The sequence below is a fragment of the Channa argus genome, chromosome 5 (genome assembly GCF_033026475.1).
Source record: "Channa argus isolate prfri chromosome 5, Channa argus male v1.0, whole genome shotgun sequence".
In the NCBI taxonomy this organism is placed as follows: Eukaryota; Metazoa; Chordata; class Actinopteri; order Anabantiformes; family Channidae; genus Channa; species Channa argus.
Window position 1 is genome coordinate 8,048,161 of NC_090201.1, and position 15,845 is coordinate 8,064,005.

Sequence of the window (15,845 nt, forward strand, 5' to 3'; positions counted from 1 at the left end):
TTGAAACAGGCTAATTTGTCGGTTGTTGACTCTTAACTGTTTTTTACTGATAACTGCTACCCTGCTTTAATTTGTTTTTATTCCAAGTTAAGCTGTATGAACCATTACCAATATCTAGATGAACAAATAACTGCTGGACCATGTGATAGAAGTAGAGTATGATGTTGTGAACATACAGTGGGAATTTTGGAGCTTTGCAAAATTAAAGGGATAACGCTGCCATCTGTCGGATCTGTGTCGTAATCGCTGTTTTTGTAATGTTGCATTCATGGCTTCAGAAAATTTTGAAACTCAAATGAAAACAAGATTGCTAACGCAAGCTGGCTTATAAGAAATTTCCATGCCAAACGATAGGTATAAATCCCAAACACAATAGGTAGTGCTATATTGGTCTTAATTTTAAATGGGGTATAAATCAAATTTTGTGGAGTATTTTGCCAAATATAGTACATGGATATTATTGCTTTAGAGATTCTGAATTTACTGCTATAAGATTCGGCACTTGAAGTTAAAGAAGTATCCAAACATGGCGGAAACGGATGAGCCGTAAGTAGCTGCAGAAGAAACGAGCAAGAAAACAGTTAATAACTGCCCGAAAGATGCTTTCATATCTCAGTAACCTACGAAAGCACGGCATGAATGAACCTTCCTTTATTCTCTCTTTTTAGGGAAAAGAAAAGAAGGAGAGTAGTGGAGCTGACTTAGAAGTTAGTAATGAATTAGTAGAACTGGCGGAAGGTTTGAAGTTAGGAGCAGTTATGAGACAGGAAGAAACTTAACGCTAACTTACCCAACCCGCCACTGGCTGTAAACAAAATATGTAGCCTTCAGAAAGAAATACCGACTAACCAAGCGTGAGTAGCTGACACGTCAATACAGTGAATATTTTGTGGTGTCTTTACCATATGTTTCTTTGTACCCTTGGCGTGTTAGCTACTCAACTAGCCTGGCTAACGTTAACGTTACCGGGAGCTGACCGCTTAAGATAGTTGGTAACAAAATGCTGCAGGGTGAGAAACGCCCACCAAATGTGCGATTAATGTCCGTAGAAATCCCCAAAAGCAACAACGTTACTCGTCAATGATAAAGAGCAGACGCGTACAAAGGACAAATACTAAAGAACAGGTGCACGTTTATACAGTAGATCTGTTCAGTGCTGTGACCTATGAATACTACATTTCCCATTTGAAGTGTATTTACAGCAATGCGTTTAACGTTAGGTCTCTACTGATTTCAGTAGGATTACAAGTTTTGTGTCACATCAGACCAGGCTAGATCATACTTGCCATCCTGTGTATTCTGACACTGTCAAGATACGGCTAAATGTACATATTGTCTTCAGGATGGTGGTGGATGGAGGAGATGTAAGCACCTGTGAGTGGGAAGGGCGATGGAACCATACTAAAAGGTTTCTGGAAAGGTCAGGGCCCTTCACACATCCTGACTTTCAGCCCAGTTCAGAGGTAACAATACCAGGCCAACAGTTGGCCGACATTCATTACACTTGTATGATTTAAGTTTTTTAATCATTATTTTATCACTTTTTATCACAGACTTTGCAGTTTATGTTGGAAACCTGTAGAATCCTGGTCATTGGTGCTGGCGGTCTGGGATGTGAGCTACTGAAAGACCTGGTATAACGTTATTCTTACTGATGTTCGAAAGGTGCTATTTAAATTGTAACAAACGATCAACACTTGTTCTCGGCTCAGTCTTTATCAGGCTTTCGCAATATTCATGTTGTTGACATGGACACCATTGATATTTCTAACCTGAATCGACAGTTCCTCTTCAGGTCAGCATGTTTTCTGTTTCAAGTTTTTGACCTGTTTTATTAGGTAATTTAATGCATAAGTCAAGTAATCATTTGCTTTTATTGTATGATGTTAATTAGATCAAAAGATGTGGGTCGATCCAAGGCAGACGTTGCAGCTGATTTTATAAACAGCCGAATACCTGGATGCTGTGTAGTCCCGTATCCTTTTAAATATAATGCATTGTTTGTCAGTAGTTCAGCCTGGAAGATGCTATTTGCATATGTTTAAAATGCATATTATATTTGTATTTAACTTCAATTGCTCTAAATGATACCACCATTATTAATATTAAATATAGGTTTTGGTGCCCACCTAAAAGACCCAACATGATGCAAAGTTTTGTGCCAAGAAAATAACACATATATTCACGATAAACTGTTTACAACTCTGGAAATATGAAGTACATTTGAGGACTCCAGGTAATGTGTTAAACATGTAAATCAAAAAAGGAAATCATATCTTTAATCTGAATACAACTTCTTAATATGCTTTGTCAAAATAACAGTAAAAACAGAAAACTCATCATCTAAATCTAATCTCAAAATAACAATGTAGGCGGATAATATATTCACAGAGATCTTTTTGAAATTCACAATGAACGTCTCCTTAATGCTTTTTGCAGACATTTTAAAAAAATTCAAGACTTAGATGGAGCATTCTACAGACGTAAGTATCTGGATGAGTTGATGATGTTGTTAGAAGTGTAGCAGTTTAACCAGTTTATGATAGTGTTCTAACAACAATATGGGGCTGATTGTTTGATACACTCAAAATCATTTTCACAAAGAATAAACTGCTTGGGACCACAAGGCAATCTGACCAACCATTCAAGTTATCAAAAGTCAGAAACCTTCATTTGTTATTTTGCAACAATATTGACTTAAAAGCTTCTTGATGTTCTTCCAATGATATGCTTTCTCTCAGCAGTGCTCAAATAACTAGACAATATCTGTTGAGTTATTTTGGGATACATTTTTTACTTTCTATAATGAGATATTTATTATTTAAGATTTTGTCATGCCCCTACCTGTTTGATTGTGGCATTCTTACACATTAGATTTGAATGTGTTAATTTCTTTTCTTCTTAAGAATTCCATATCATTGTCTGTGGACTGGACTCAGTAGTTGCCAGGAGGTGGATAAATGGTATGCTGGTAAGTTATTTTTTCTTCCTTGGAATCTTTGATACTGTCCCTATTTTCTCCTTGCATTTTTTCCTGCTGTCTTTTTTACTGTTACTTTTTTGCAAAACAACTAACATTTTGTGCTACACCTATGCTTTTGTTTTGAAGCTGTCTTTGCTGGTCTATGAGGATGGTGTCTTAGACCCTGATTCCATCATTCCTTTAATCGATGGTGGGACAGAAGGGTTTAAAGGCAATGCTCGAGTCATTCTGCCTGGCATGACTGCCTGTATCGATTGCACTCTCGAGCTTTATCCTCCACAGGTAGGAGGGGGGCGTTTTTAAAAAATAAAATAATGTTTACAACCACGATTTAGTGATTCTAAAGAAACCCCTCCTGGTCAGTTTCCTAAACTATGTCTGTCTTTTTAGATTAACTTCCCTATGTGTACTATAGCCTCCATGCCTCGTTTGCCAGAACATTGCATTGAGTATGTCCGGGTGCTGTTGTGGCCCAAAGTGACACCATTTGGAGGTACAAAATCTGACTGAAGTTAATATTTTAACTGTTAATGGGATTGGTGGGGTCGAGAACGATCATTAAATATGAGCTGAGTTGACCCTTTGTACAAAAAGGTAAACTGTATTTTTCTTTCTTTGTGTGTGTGTGGATTAGACGGAGTGGCCCTGGATGGAGATGACCCAGAGCACATCCAGTGGGTGTACCAGAGATCTCTGGAGAGGGCAGCAGAGTTCAACATAACAGGAGTCTCATACCGGTTAACCCAGGGTGAGTATAAATAGCAAACACCTGTCACCAGCAGGACAAGGCTATGTCTCAGAGCCCCGCTAGGGGTCAAACCCAAATATATAGAACTCATTGTCTATTTGGAACCTTAATTAAAAAGGGGCAAACATTACTTACATGTCAGATTAATATTAAATAATCAGAAGATTTCTGTGGCTTTTATTTCTTTTATGTGAATTTTAGAATTATGCACTTTATGTATCCTGCTTTAAATGCTGCAGGTGTTATTAAAAGGATAATCCCAGCTGTGGCATCTACAAATGCTGTTATTGCTGGTAAGTGAGATGGGCTTTTAAAAGATATCTGTGTGCCTTCAAGAATGGTGTTATGCGTCAATCGTTTCCATCAGAGTCAATCATTTCCAAACAATGTTCATTATGTTGACTTTCTGTAAACTGAAATGTGTAAACAAATGAATCTTTATGCTTTATTTGACCCAGCTGCTTGTGCAACTGAAGTTTTCAAAATAGCATCAAGGTGAGTGTGCAGGCTTTGTACAGCAACCATATACATAATCATATTTTTATGTATCATTTATCATGACATCTTTTCCATCTTCAGTGCCTCTATACCTTTAAACAACTACATGGTCTTCAATGATGTTGATGGCCTCTACACCTACACCTTTGAGGCAGAACGAAAGGTTTGTCCCTAAAATGATCTTCTAGCTCATATTTTCTACTCTGATCAATTATCCTTTGAAAATTACATGTTTACAGCCACTTCTGTTGCAGGAAAACTGTTTTGCCTGCAGCCAAGTACCTCTGGATTTGCACTTTTCTCCATCTTCCAAACTCCAGGAGGTGTTGGACTACTTGACTGGGAGTGCCTCCCTGTACGTTTGCCTAACTCATCACAATTTATCGCTGGTTACAATTAACATACTAAAGTTCTATTTGCAGTCAAACATTTCGTTTGGTTTGTAGGTATGTAGAATGCATTATTTTAAACACCAATTATAATGTTTTATTTTCTTTTTCAGACAAATGAAATCACCTGCTTTAACAGCAACACTGGAAGGAAAAAGCAAGACATTATATTTACAGGTAATTGACCTCTGATTTCACACAGTTTTATGTTTTCTTTTCAGTCTGATGATAATGTATGTCTGATGTGTGTCCTCATAAAACTCCACTGTCATACAAATTTTAATTTGAGCTTAACTTGAATATCATTTTGCTTCACAGTCTGTTGCATCAATTGAACAGAGGACTCGAGCAAATCTGTCCAAAACTCTGAAAGGTGAGGTGCTTTATTTATACTGAATATGTATTTGAAAATTATACAACGTACACTTGACCGGATGAAAACAATGTGAATATGTTGACTCAATTATGTTATGAACATGTATTTTCCAGAGCTGGGGCTAGTTAATGGACAAGAGCTGGCTGTAGCTGATGTGACCACACCCCAGACCTTGTTGTTCAGACTCTGCTTTACCTCATAGGACAAATACAAGCACTCCCAGAACCAGTTGATGTCATTTTTGTTTCTTCGCCAACTATGACATATTTAAAATGGGTCAAAAACTAAACTTTTACAGTGTTTCCAGTCATAGTGTAAATTATTATACAGTAGCTAATTTTATTATTTTAATGTACATATTGACTAGAGTTGATGTTTTGCACTGACAAGCCAAATCATACTTTGTCCTATTTTGTGATATATTGTCTGCAAATTTCAGAGATTCTGGAAAGATGTTATCTGCACTACAAACAAAGGAACAAGCAATAGTTACATTGTAAAAGATTATTCTGTACTTGGGCTATACTTGGGTTTGAATCATTTGAATTTATTTATTTAACATTGTTTTAAGTTGCAGCAACCACTAAAGTGGTAATTGACAAACACTGGTAAGGATGCGAACTGGAGTAAAATGTACAGTTTCTGTTTTCTTGGTAGAGAAATGATGGTTACAAGTCCAGTATGTAGGATTGAAAGCTTTTAATACAGACTGATGATGAAATTGTTTTATTGTCAATGTGCAGTATGTGTTATTTCTAAAAAAGCAAAAGCTCAAACACTTATATAGAAATCAGTACATACAGAACTTTATTATATTAATGAACAGTATTATATTGATGACATAGTGTCCTATTAATTTAGTTGTCTATTTAAGTTTTAGAATTTTAAGGCTCTTGGATTTCATTCAGCTGACTAGACTTCTCAGACTTAATCAGAATGTTTCATGACGTCATTGTGAGACGTGGAAAGGAAGTAGCGAGCAGGCTAATGCTAGCTGGGCTACAAGTTGAAGCGACCAAAACAAACGATGACGGCCGAGAAAAGGACCCGAAAGAGACCTGGATTATATACTAGAATGATTTTATTTTGACAACAGTGGCAGAATTTCCTATGCGGTACTAGAAATACATGCCGTTCTTGTAGAGATGATACAGTTTTGAGTGACAACTGGCCAGTTTGCGAGCTGTAACTATACACAAACGTTATGCGTTGGCTAGTTTACAGCTTTGCTAACTAGCTAGGTGGACGCAAGCTGTAAAAAAGGCTTTTGGGGACAGAGAAACATTTCAAATTGAGAAATATTGTTCGCACACGGTTAATGTTAATAACTACAATGTAGATAAAGTGACTGTGCTTTATGTGGCAACGCCAAATACCCTGTAAGATTCGTGTAACAATTTGTCAACTTAGTGATCGCTAGCTAGCTTCATAGTCAAAATGAGTTGGTTCAACACATCTCACTTGTCCAGCTTCGCAAAACAAGCTTTGACAACTGCTCAAAAGTCGATCGACCGAGTTCTGGACATCAAAGAAGGGGATCAGTGGGGTGACACAACTGTAATGTCTTTCGATGGTAAGAAATATTTCACGCGGTTGTGACATCAAATGTTGCCATGTGTAAATTATGACTTATTGCTGCAGCTAATTTGAAAAAAAAGAGGTTAAAATTGACATTTATTGCAGATGTTACATTACCTGGGAAGCTGTCATTAAGTGGAGGCTGGGGGATGACGCAGTGGGAAGCACCACCTGAAGAAAAGATTCCTCCTGCGCCCTCTTCGGAGGCCATTACAACGCCAGTAACCCGCACAGTTGTGGATGAATCCGAAAACTTTTTTAGTGCCTTTCTGTCATCTGGAGATTTACAAGGTGTCAACAAAACCCAGGTTGTTTCTGTACCCCCTATAAAGTCTCAAAGGCAGCAGCAGGAGAATGGAAAGAAAAACAAAGAGGCTGTGACCAAAAATGACGTGGAGGCTGAAAAGTCAGCACCTGCTGATAAGAGTCCTGTGAATGAAACAATTTCTGACAGCCAGCTGGTAAATGCTGAGTCCTCACCAACAGCACCTTATGCAGACACTATCCTCCTGCAACCAGTTTCTCCTGTGGATTCTTCCATTGATCTTCCTTGTAACGCTGACAACAATGTGAAATGTGTGCCAGATGATGGCTTAAGGGCAGAAACAAACCAAGCTGGTGAAACAATTTCTGTAGACTCAAAAATGGACCAGTCACAGACTCCATCAGAACATCAGGCACAGGATGATTCCACAGATTCCTCTAAATCTTCTGTTCTCACTTCTGAACTCAAGAGCTCTATTACTTCTTCACCCTCCCCATCTTCTAAGGAAGTACTAGACCAAAAAGACTCAAAGATGGAGGACCGTCAAAATGATACCCCATCCCCTCCAGTCAGTGCTTTCTCCTCAGGAACTTCTACCACCAGTGACATTGAAGTGCTTGACCATGAGAGTGTGTTGAGTGAGAGCTCAGCCAGCTCCAGACAGGAAACTGGGGAGGGAAAGTCAGGCCTTCACCTAATGCAGGGCTCATTTCAGCTTCTCACTGCCTCCACCTGTGGCGATTTTCCCAGAATGGAAGACTACCCCAAGCTTACAGAGAGCTGCGGCTCCTCATCGGATGCATTTGAACGCATTGATTCATTCAGTGTACAGTCACTTGATAGCCGAAGTGTCAGTGAGGTTAACTCAGATGATGAGATCCCTGGCAGTCGGACTTTAGCGTCTGTCACTGCAAGCCCTGCTCCTCTGACAGTACCAACAGCTGTATGTGAAAAGCAGGAAGAAGGAGTGGTGGAGAAGATAGGAGATGAAGAAGAGGGGTTCACCGAAATGACAAGGGAGCAATCTCTGGATGAGATGGAGGAGAGTGGCCGAAGTGCGACACCGGTGAATAGTGAGCAACCTGAAGAGTTGACAGAACAGGAACAGAAATCTGAGGTTAAGGTCACACTGTTTGATAACTCCTCTAATTCTGGAGACCAGATCACTCCACCAATAACAGAAGAGATGAAAAGCGTCTCAACAGTTCAGATATTGGAGCTTCAGAAGGTAAAAGATGGCATTAAAATTCTGTAGCTGGTAATATAAATGGCTTATGTTTGTTTTGTGCATAATAAACGAATAATACATTATACACATGTTTTTTGTGTTAGAAGCTGTATATCTTTATGGGTCATGTTGACTACGCTAGATTTTATCCTCGAACTCCACAACACCCTTGCTGTAGTGCATACAGTGTCTTTGTCACAACCCCTGAGTTGTGTGTTGTGTTTGTGTACAAGTGCAGTAGCATGATTCATTAAGTATTTCTTAAAAAGTAACATTACACAACTGTTTATATGACATAGCAACGTTTATAAAAATAACAAAACTTTAAACCACTTGGCAATTTTCTAGCTTTCTCACAATGCAAATCAGAAGTAGGTTTTCTATCTTGTTCTCTTTAGTAGCTTTAATCACTATTTTCCTGCGATTGAAGCCCCTTAAAATATCATGGAATTTATCTGCTAGTATGTAGTGGAACTTTTTTTTTTTTTTTTTCAGCAAAAGTTATGTGTTTTACCGGTCAGTCCCAGAATTTGTTTTGCTTTGTGAATAAGGGTGAAGGTATTTTAGGCCATTTCTGTGCAGCTGCTATTGCTAACAAAATATTTTGTGTTTCAGGTCATTGATGATCTGTCAGGACGCCTTGAGAAGAGGGAGTCCCAGCTGCTTTTAGTCAGCAAAGACAAGGCTAGGCTGGAGGAAGAGTGTGACAATCTCAAAGAGTAAGTAGACAGTGCATGCACCTGGTTTACAAGTGGTCTGTAAATAATATCGATAAGGAAGTTGTTTTGATCAGGAGACTAATGCTCTTCTTGTAAACTTGCTCAGGCAAGGCATTACCATTCATCTACTGTTGTAGATGTAATTCACTTAAATTGTATAACTGTATGTGCTTATTATTTTTGCTACAATATAGAAATACTGTGAAAATGTAAAAAAATAATAATAATAAGGACAGTTTGAATAACTTTCATACGTAGATTTCTAAAAGCAGTCTTGGCTTTAAGGCCATATAGATTTTGAGAGTGAACTAATGAGTCTGTTCATCTAACAGTGAGGTAATTAGCCTGAAGGAGGAGAGCTCCACTGTTCAGTCTCTAAAGGATGAGTTCACCCAACGCATAGCGGATGCAGAGAGGAAGGCTCAGGTAGCCTGCAAAGAAAGAGACATTGCCAAAAAGGTAATTAGAATATCAGTGGCTTCAGTTCCTTCATCTCTTATCGGACAAGCTAATATACTCTGTACCATAGTCTTTTAAAAGCTACAAACTTACTTTTTCTAACCTTTTAAAGCTGGTCCGACTCAGCCTAGGCGTATTTTCAAATCCAAAAGCAAATATTTCCAAATGTTTTGTGTCCAAGATGGCAATTGTTTTTGCTACAGGAAATAAAGGGGTTGAGAGAAGAGCTTTCCACAAGACTTAACTCCAGTGATACAATGGAGATCATCAGAGAGAAGGAGGAACAGATCAGAGGTCTGCTGGAAGAAGGTAAGACTAAATTAAGTAGTTGACTGTTCTTCACTTCCACCGACCCTTACAAGTGGTCTGTGACGAGACTGTACAGATAACAAGTATGTTACATATCAAGTACCAATTCCATGCTGCTGGGGGACATTATTACCGTTTGATGGAACTACTGCTCACTCATATTGCGTGTTGTTTCAGCATCTTTTTTAACACTTCACTAGGTGAAAAGTTGTCCAAGCAGCAGCTGCAACACAGCAACATTATCAAGAAGCTGCGTGTGAAGGAGAAGGAGACTGATGCAAAGACTGTCAAACAACAGAAGAAAATCAAGGAGCAGGAGGAGGAGCTCAGGCACCTGCAGCAGGTTTGGCTTAGCACAGTGTTAATGGATTGTCCTTTATACTGTCAAAAACAGAATGAGTTGACTTTCATGTCATGTACTTTAATCGTTTATGTTTTAGAGAAATCTTACTGTAAGGATTATGGCAAATTAGTGAGTTTTAACATGATGATAGATGGTTGAATCATGTTTAAGACATATCTGGCTGGTATATTGTATGTATGTCAGAAAAATACATGTTTGTAGTAATATCTCGTAATGATTCTGCATTTGTTGACATAAACAAAACTATATAATAAATATTAATTTACATATTAGACTTTTACTGTTGTTTTTGCATGCTTTTTTTCGTTTATAAATTTTTAAATTATTGCTCTCTCTGTATCATTTGAAGGGTTTCACAGCATTCAGATTACTTTTTGGATGTTTTAGAGTTTGCCTTTTCCCTCCAAACACCTACTAACATTTGTTTCTGCGTTACTTTTCATAAATTGAGTGTCTGTGTTTTATATGTTAGGTACTAGATGGGAAGGAGGAGGTTGAGAAACAACACCGGGAAAGCATCAAAAAGCTGAACATTGTGGTGGAGCGGCAGGAGAAAGACCTGAGCAGGCTGCAGTCAGACTTTGATGAGCTGCAGGAGAAGAACAGGAGCCTCCAGGCTGCTCTGGACAACTCCTATAAGTAAACACAGACACACCCTACTGTTAATACGGAAGGTTGAGCAACATGTTCCTGTAAATATAACTTTACAGGCCAGCTACTTGGAAAACTTTGATTGGCTGGTCCAGCAATTTATTGAATTTAAAATAAAGCAATGAAATGGAACATTTTCTTACAAAGTCCCTTGGTTTTAATGGAACAGAAAGTAATTTTAAGAATTTGCATGATTTTAAATGTTAAATTTTTATTTCAATGAACTGAGATAGAGAGTCAAAACAACACATTCTTATTACTTACAGTGTAGTAAGATGAATGTGTTAAAGGTCTTCTTTAACATATCTGTTGTCAGGGAGATAGCAGAACTTCATAAGGCAAATGCCAGCAGAGCCAGTGAGGCTGAGGAAGCAGCTCTGAGCAGGGAAACACAGGCCAAGCTGAGCTTGGCTCTTGATAAAGCCCAGGAGGAGGCCAGGATGCAGCAGGAGGCCCTTGCTAACCAGGTAATTCTGGCCCATACTTTAAACCCGCTGTGCTTAGGGGTTCATCTCATCCACGCATTGTTTGTTTTGCATGCATTGCAGTTTTTGGAGGGGAGTGGGTTGCTTGGTGCAGAAAGTACTACCTTTTGTGATCACTCACTTTCTAATTTGGGCAACCATAGTTGATGGTGTAATTTTTTTCATTTCCCCTAAGATCCATGCTGGCAGCTGAATAAAATCTGATTATAAAGTGAAACCTTTCTTTTGACATGAACTGGTGGAATAAAAATAAATGTCTGCTGCAGTCCAGCAACGTTATATTGTATAGTTTGTCAAATAGATGTAGTCTTTTGTCAAGAAGATCCTTCATTAACTGTTCACATGCTGTGTATAGGTTGCTGACCTAAGACTGGCTCTACAAAGGACTGAGCAACAGCAGGCAAGGAAAGAAGATTATTTGAGGGAGGAGATCAGTGATCTGCAAGAGGTAACATAATATTACAACCAAGCAACCTCCTTTTGATTAGAATCAAATGCAGAGTTTTTTTAAATTGCTAAATTTGTTTTTCTTACACAGAGGCTTCAAGAGGCGGAGACTAGGAACCAGGAACTCAGTCAGAGCGTTACCTCGGCTACACGGCCCCTTCTGCGACAGATTGAGAACTTGCAGGCCTCACTGGGTGGACAAACTGCGTCCTGGGAAAAACTGGAGAAGAACATCTCTGATAGGCTTGGTAAGAGGCAAGGAGTGTTCGAACACCAAAATACAACTCTGTGAAGGGCTGATCAAAACCGAACTTCTTTTGACTGTCAACAGCTGATGCCCAGGCACAGCTGGCTGTTGCTGTGGAGAAGGAGCGTGCTGCAACAGAAGAACTGCAGTCCATTAACTTTAAGCTGGCATCTCTGGAGTCCCAGAATTCCTTGCTTCGCCAGGAAAAAGCAAAATGCCAAGCTCAAATGGAAGCTGAGAAGAGCAAGAGAGAAAAACTTGAGGATGAAAGCAGCAGGTAACATATAACACTATTTAAATTATGTATCCTCTGGGTGAAGAAGTTATTTAAAATTTGTATGGTTGGATAGATTGTTTGCCGATGTGTGTAAGTAAGTGCTTTGCTGTTGATAAAGATGCTTCTCAACTGTACAAGAGGCGCTATAAAAACAAAGTGTTTTAGATTTTTATTTTTTTTTTACAGATATGTTCTAAAATTTGTCTTAATGTAGAGGGATGTTGTTGAAACCTCCTGTGACCAAACTCAAACACAGCTCTCTCTCTTAATGCTCTGCTACATTCTTCAGGTAGTTGCTAACTACTAATCAGGATACTGATCAAGCCAAAAAAACGTAAATTATCTGATTGGTTAGAAGGGTAAACTTCACTCTGAAAAATTATCTGTAATGCTAAAGATGCTATTGAATGAGTCAGGGTTTTAAGAGGCTTTGACAGAACGTCCCCACGTTACAATAGGTTTTTGAGCACATTGGACCTAAACTAAAATAAAAAAAAAACATAATTTATTTTTAATTTAAACATTGTAGCTTTAAGTAGTCCATTCCTCTCAATGGGAATTGAACTCAGGCCATGGTGACCATCCTATAAAGAACAATAATAAAGTGTGTTAAAAAACAGAAGAAAGAATTTTGCCATCCAAGTGTACTCGTCTGAGAATACGCAGTTTGTTTTGTTTTTTGTAATGTAGTCAAGAACCTTACTAGGAGACAATGGTAAACAGCACAGTTAGTTTTATGATGCATTATCTTTTCCTTTTCCCTTAGATCCCTGTAACTTGTGTTTCTGTGTGTGTTAGTATGTTGTATGCATGCATATATGTTAGTATATTAAAATAGAATTGGCATAGTTTCACGGGGTATGATAAAATTGGTTGTGAGTGTTCAGGAAAACTTTGTCACCACATACCTCTCTGTAATGCAAATGCTTCCTGGAGATTGGTCTTGTGGTCTCGTCGGGGCTTTTGTGAGATAGAGTGGAGCGCAGAGGCTGAGGGAAAGCCCCTCCTGAGGGGATAGGTCATGCATGTGCTCATGGGCTTTGTGCAACGTTCCTATGCTTTGTAAGAGGTCTAACTGATGACTGGGCCAGTGGCGCAATGGATAACGCGTCTGACTACGGATCAGAAGATTCTAGGTTCGACTCCTGGCTGGCTCGGAAAATTTTATCGCTGTTAAAACGGATGTATAACCTCCTTCTAAACAATATGTGTCTACTTTAGTGATACAGAACTCTCATTATGTTTCATGGTTTTATGTGATTCCATCATGTTTAGAGGGTTATACCCTTGCATTTTATTCTATATTGCTGTTTTTGTAGTTATTCTCAGTTTTGTTTTTTTGTTGTTTTTTTGGCTTTTCTCAATGTAGGAATCATGTTGAATTGCAAAATCTGAGAGGAGAACACACTCGAAAGCTAGAAGAGGCCAAAAAGGAAAAGGTACCACGTTGCTCTTTCTTACTGTTGTTGTAATGCAGTGTGAAACAATTTTTCCACGTCCATCTTTTCCTTCTTTTCTTCAGATGGTTCTCACTAGTCAGCTGGAGATGGAGAAGATGAAAGTGGAGCAAGAGAAGAAGAAATGCTACTTGGCACAAGAGGCACTCAAGGAAAAGGTTTAGAGGAATTTAGGAGAATATTAATAGAATACAATTGAGTTGTGTTATGTCAAATAAGCTTTGTATGCAAACAATCAGGATCTTTTAATTCAGTACTCTAATAATTATGTTTTTTACTATTAGGAGCGCAAGGGTATGACCTACCCATTTGTTGAGCCCCCAGCTTCTTCTACACCCTCCCTGTCCCGCTCCAGTTCCATCAGTGGGGTGGATAATGTTGGTCTGCACACTTCTATTCTTTCCCAGGTAGATGTTTGAAAAAATTGTAATACTTAAATAAATGGATTAAAGCACTCTGGATTTCTATCTTGTAACAAGTTTCATAGCTTATTTTATCCTTCTCCAGGATGACTGTTTAGACCACTCACTGGGTACCATGACCATGTCGGGTTCAATGAGCGGGACCAACTTATATGAGGCTGCCAGACTGACTGGAGGCTCCAGCATTATAGAGAACCTTCAGTCGCAGCTCAAACTTAGAGAAGGAGAGATCGTGCAGCTGCAGGTAACATTGCAGAACAAATCCACATAAAGCAACATAGGATTTGTTAGTTAAATGATTCCGCTTCATGTCAGCACTACTGGTCCTACAATGTATGTACATGTGAAAAATTGTCACTTCTGGTACCAACAGGTTGTTTTTCCTACTGTTTGACTTTCCTTGTGATATAGCTTGAGATATCTAGTTTGGAGAGGAGTCGATCTGTGATGGCAGAAGAGCTGGTTCGACTCACCAATCAAAATGATGAGATGGAGGAGAAAGTGAAGGACATTCCTAAGCTGAAAGTACAGCTCAAGGTGAAGGCTGCAAATCTTGAGTAAAGTCTCAGAGATCAAAAAAGATATATAATTGTATTGTGTCAGCAGTCTCCAGGTGAAAAAATTATTAGTATATTTTCTAAAAGTATATTTTATACTTTTAAATATATTTTATACTTTTAAAATGTTTAAAATTAGTTGTTGTGTTAAATTGAAACTACTTCAGTTTTATTTAATATACTGAAAGTTGGACTTAACTTGCTTTATTGTATATATTACCAGTATGTTTGTGTACTTTCACTTGTCAAAACAGAAAGAACACTACTTTTAAAATTGATTTGTGTGACTGCATATATTAGGATCTGGAGCAGAGGCACAACACCATTCTGCAGATGTATGGAGAAAAGGCTGAGGAGGCAGAGGAGCTGAGGCTGGACCTTGAAGATGTCAAGAACATGTACAAAACCCAGATTGATGAACTGTTGAAGAACCAGAAATAAACAGTTTTTGCTGCACTGTGTTACTTCTGGGATGCTGGCAAACAAATAGTTCAACAATCGAGAAAAGAAAGAGAGGACAGAGAATTTAAGTTTAATCACTGTCACAATAAATAGTCATGTATCTATTTTAAGTAATAATCATATTCTTTATTTAAATGGAATGTAGGGAATGTGCATAACAAACACTGCGTTATTCAGAAACGGCATTAAGGTTTGCTACAGTTTGTGATTCAGACTTTGTTCAAGCTTTATTTTAGACATAATTTGTCATGATTGAGCCTTCAATGAAGTACTTTATAGACAGTTTATAACTGAAGGAGGATGGTAAAGGTTTTTGCACTATTCAAATTCATCCTTGTTTACTCCTTCATTCGTATTCATAAAGGTGTAAGGACTAGAACAGATTGTACAGAGAAATGTATGTATTGCTCTTAATAATACAAATCACACTATGTGGTATCGATGTGAGAGTAGATTGATTAAAATCCTGAAGAGTAGATTTTAGAATCTTTAAATATGTAAATGAATAAACATTTTGGTGGCGACAATAATGTTACTCTTAATTTCAAGTATGGGGTGTCGCACATTAGAAGTTTTTTCTTGATTCACACAAATTCCTTCAATTCTTGGAATTTACAGATCGTCAGAGATGTCCACATTTTCATATGACATGCCAAAGTAAAAAGAGTTCGCGCGTGCTTGCGCGTGCTTGCCCATGTTCAATCCCACAGATGTTGGTTCGTTCCCCGGCTCCTCTGGTCGCATGTCGAAGTGTCCTTAAAGATGAATCTCAACTTAGATTCTCCTGGTGATGTTGCCCATCTGTGCGTGTGATTGTGAGTGCGAATGGCTGAATGAGAAGCCGTGTAAAGCGCTTTGAGTACCAATGGGTAGAAAACGCTATATAACGCTGTATCAGTGCAGATATATGTAAAATATATATAT

At 38.4% G+C, this 15,845-nt stretch overlaps 2 protein-coding genes and 1 non-coding gene across 9 annotated transcripts; all 3 read left to right on the top strand.

Moving 5' to 3' along the window:
• Positions 1 to 416: 416 nt before the first annotated feature.
• Positions 417 to 5,718, top strand: uba3 (ubiquitin-like modifier activating enzyme 3). 6 transcript variants are annotated; one of them, XM_067504687.1, is made up of 17 exons: positions 418 to 546; positions 1,343 to 1,463; positions 1,554 to 1,634; positions 1,713 to 1,795; positions 1,895 to 1,975; positions 2,440 to 2,483; positions 2,907 to 2,971; positions 3,110 to 3,265; positions 3,374 to 3,476; positions 3,618 to 3,731; positions 3,971 to 4,024; positions 4,190 to 4,226; positions 4,311 to 4,392; positions 4,469 to 4,584; positions 4,732 to 4,795; positions 4,937 to 4,991; positions 5,108 to 5,718. In XM_067504687.1, the coding sequence occupies exons 1-17, from the start codon at positions 527 to 529 to the stop codon at positions 5,194 to 5,196; spliced, it is 1,365 nt and encodes a 454-aa protein (XP_067360788.1). In that variant the 5' UTR covers positions 418 to 526; the 3' UTR covers positions 5,197 to 5,718. The 6 variants fall into 6 exon arrangements, with proteins under 6 accessions (XP_067360792.1, XP_067360788.1, XP_067360793.1 ...); XM_067504688.1 differs by having other exon boundaries at positions 419 to 546; positions 4,484 to 4,584; XM_067504689.1 differs by lacking the exon at positions 418 to 546 and adding an exon at positions 557 to 1,125.
• Positions 5,719 to 5,948: 230 nt separating this feature from the next.
• On the top strand, positions 5,949 to 15,451 carry tmf1 (TATA element modulatory factor 1). Of its 2 annotated transcripts, XM_067504685.1 has the most exons (17): positions 5,950 to 6,567; positions 6,678 to 8,065; positions 8,681 to 8,784; positions 9,117 to 9,243; positions 9,447 to 9,552; positions 9,753 to 9,895; positions 10,389 to 10,555; positions 10,884 to 11,034; positions 11,408 to 11,500; positions 11,591 to 11,747; positions 11,831 to 12,023; positions 13,393 to 13,462; positions 13,546 to 13,638; positions 13,765 to 13,887; positions 13,988 to 14,146; positions 14,314 to 14,439; positions 14,760 to 15,451. In XM_067504685.1, the coding sequence occupies exons 1-17, from the start codon at positions 6,432 to 6,434 to the stop codon at positions 14,898 to 14,900; spliced, it is 3,477 nt and encodes a 1,158-aa protein (XP_067360786.1). In that variant the 5' UTR covers positions 5,950 to 6,431; the 3' UTR covers positions 14,901 to 15,451. The 2 variants fall into 2 exon arrangements, with proteins under 2 accessions (XP_067360787.1, XP_067360786.1); XM_067504686.1 differs by lacking the exon at positions 9,117 to 9,243 and having other exon boundaries at positions 5,949 to 6,567; positions 9,425 to 9,552.
• trnar-acg (transfer RNA arginine (anticodon ACG)) lies at positions 13,108 to 13,180 on the top strand. The gene has a single exon. It is a non-coding gene; the product is annotated as a tRNA-Arg (tRNA).
• Positions 15,452 to 15,845: the final 394 nt, after the last annotated feature.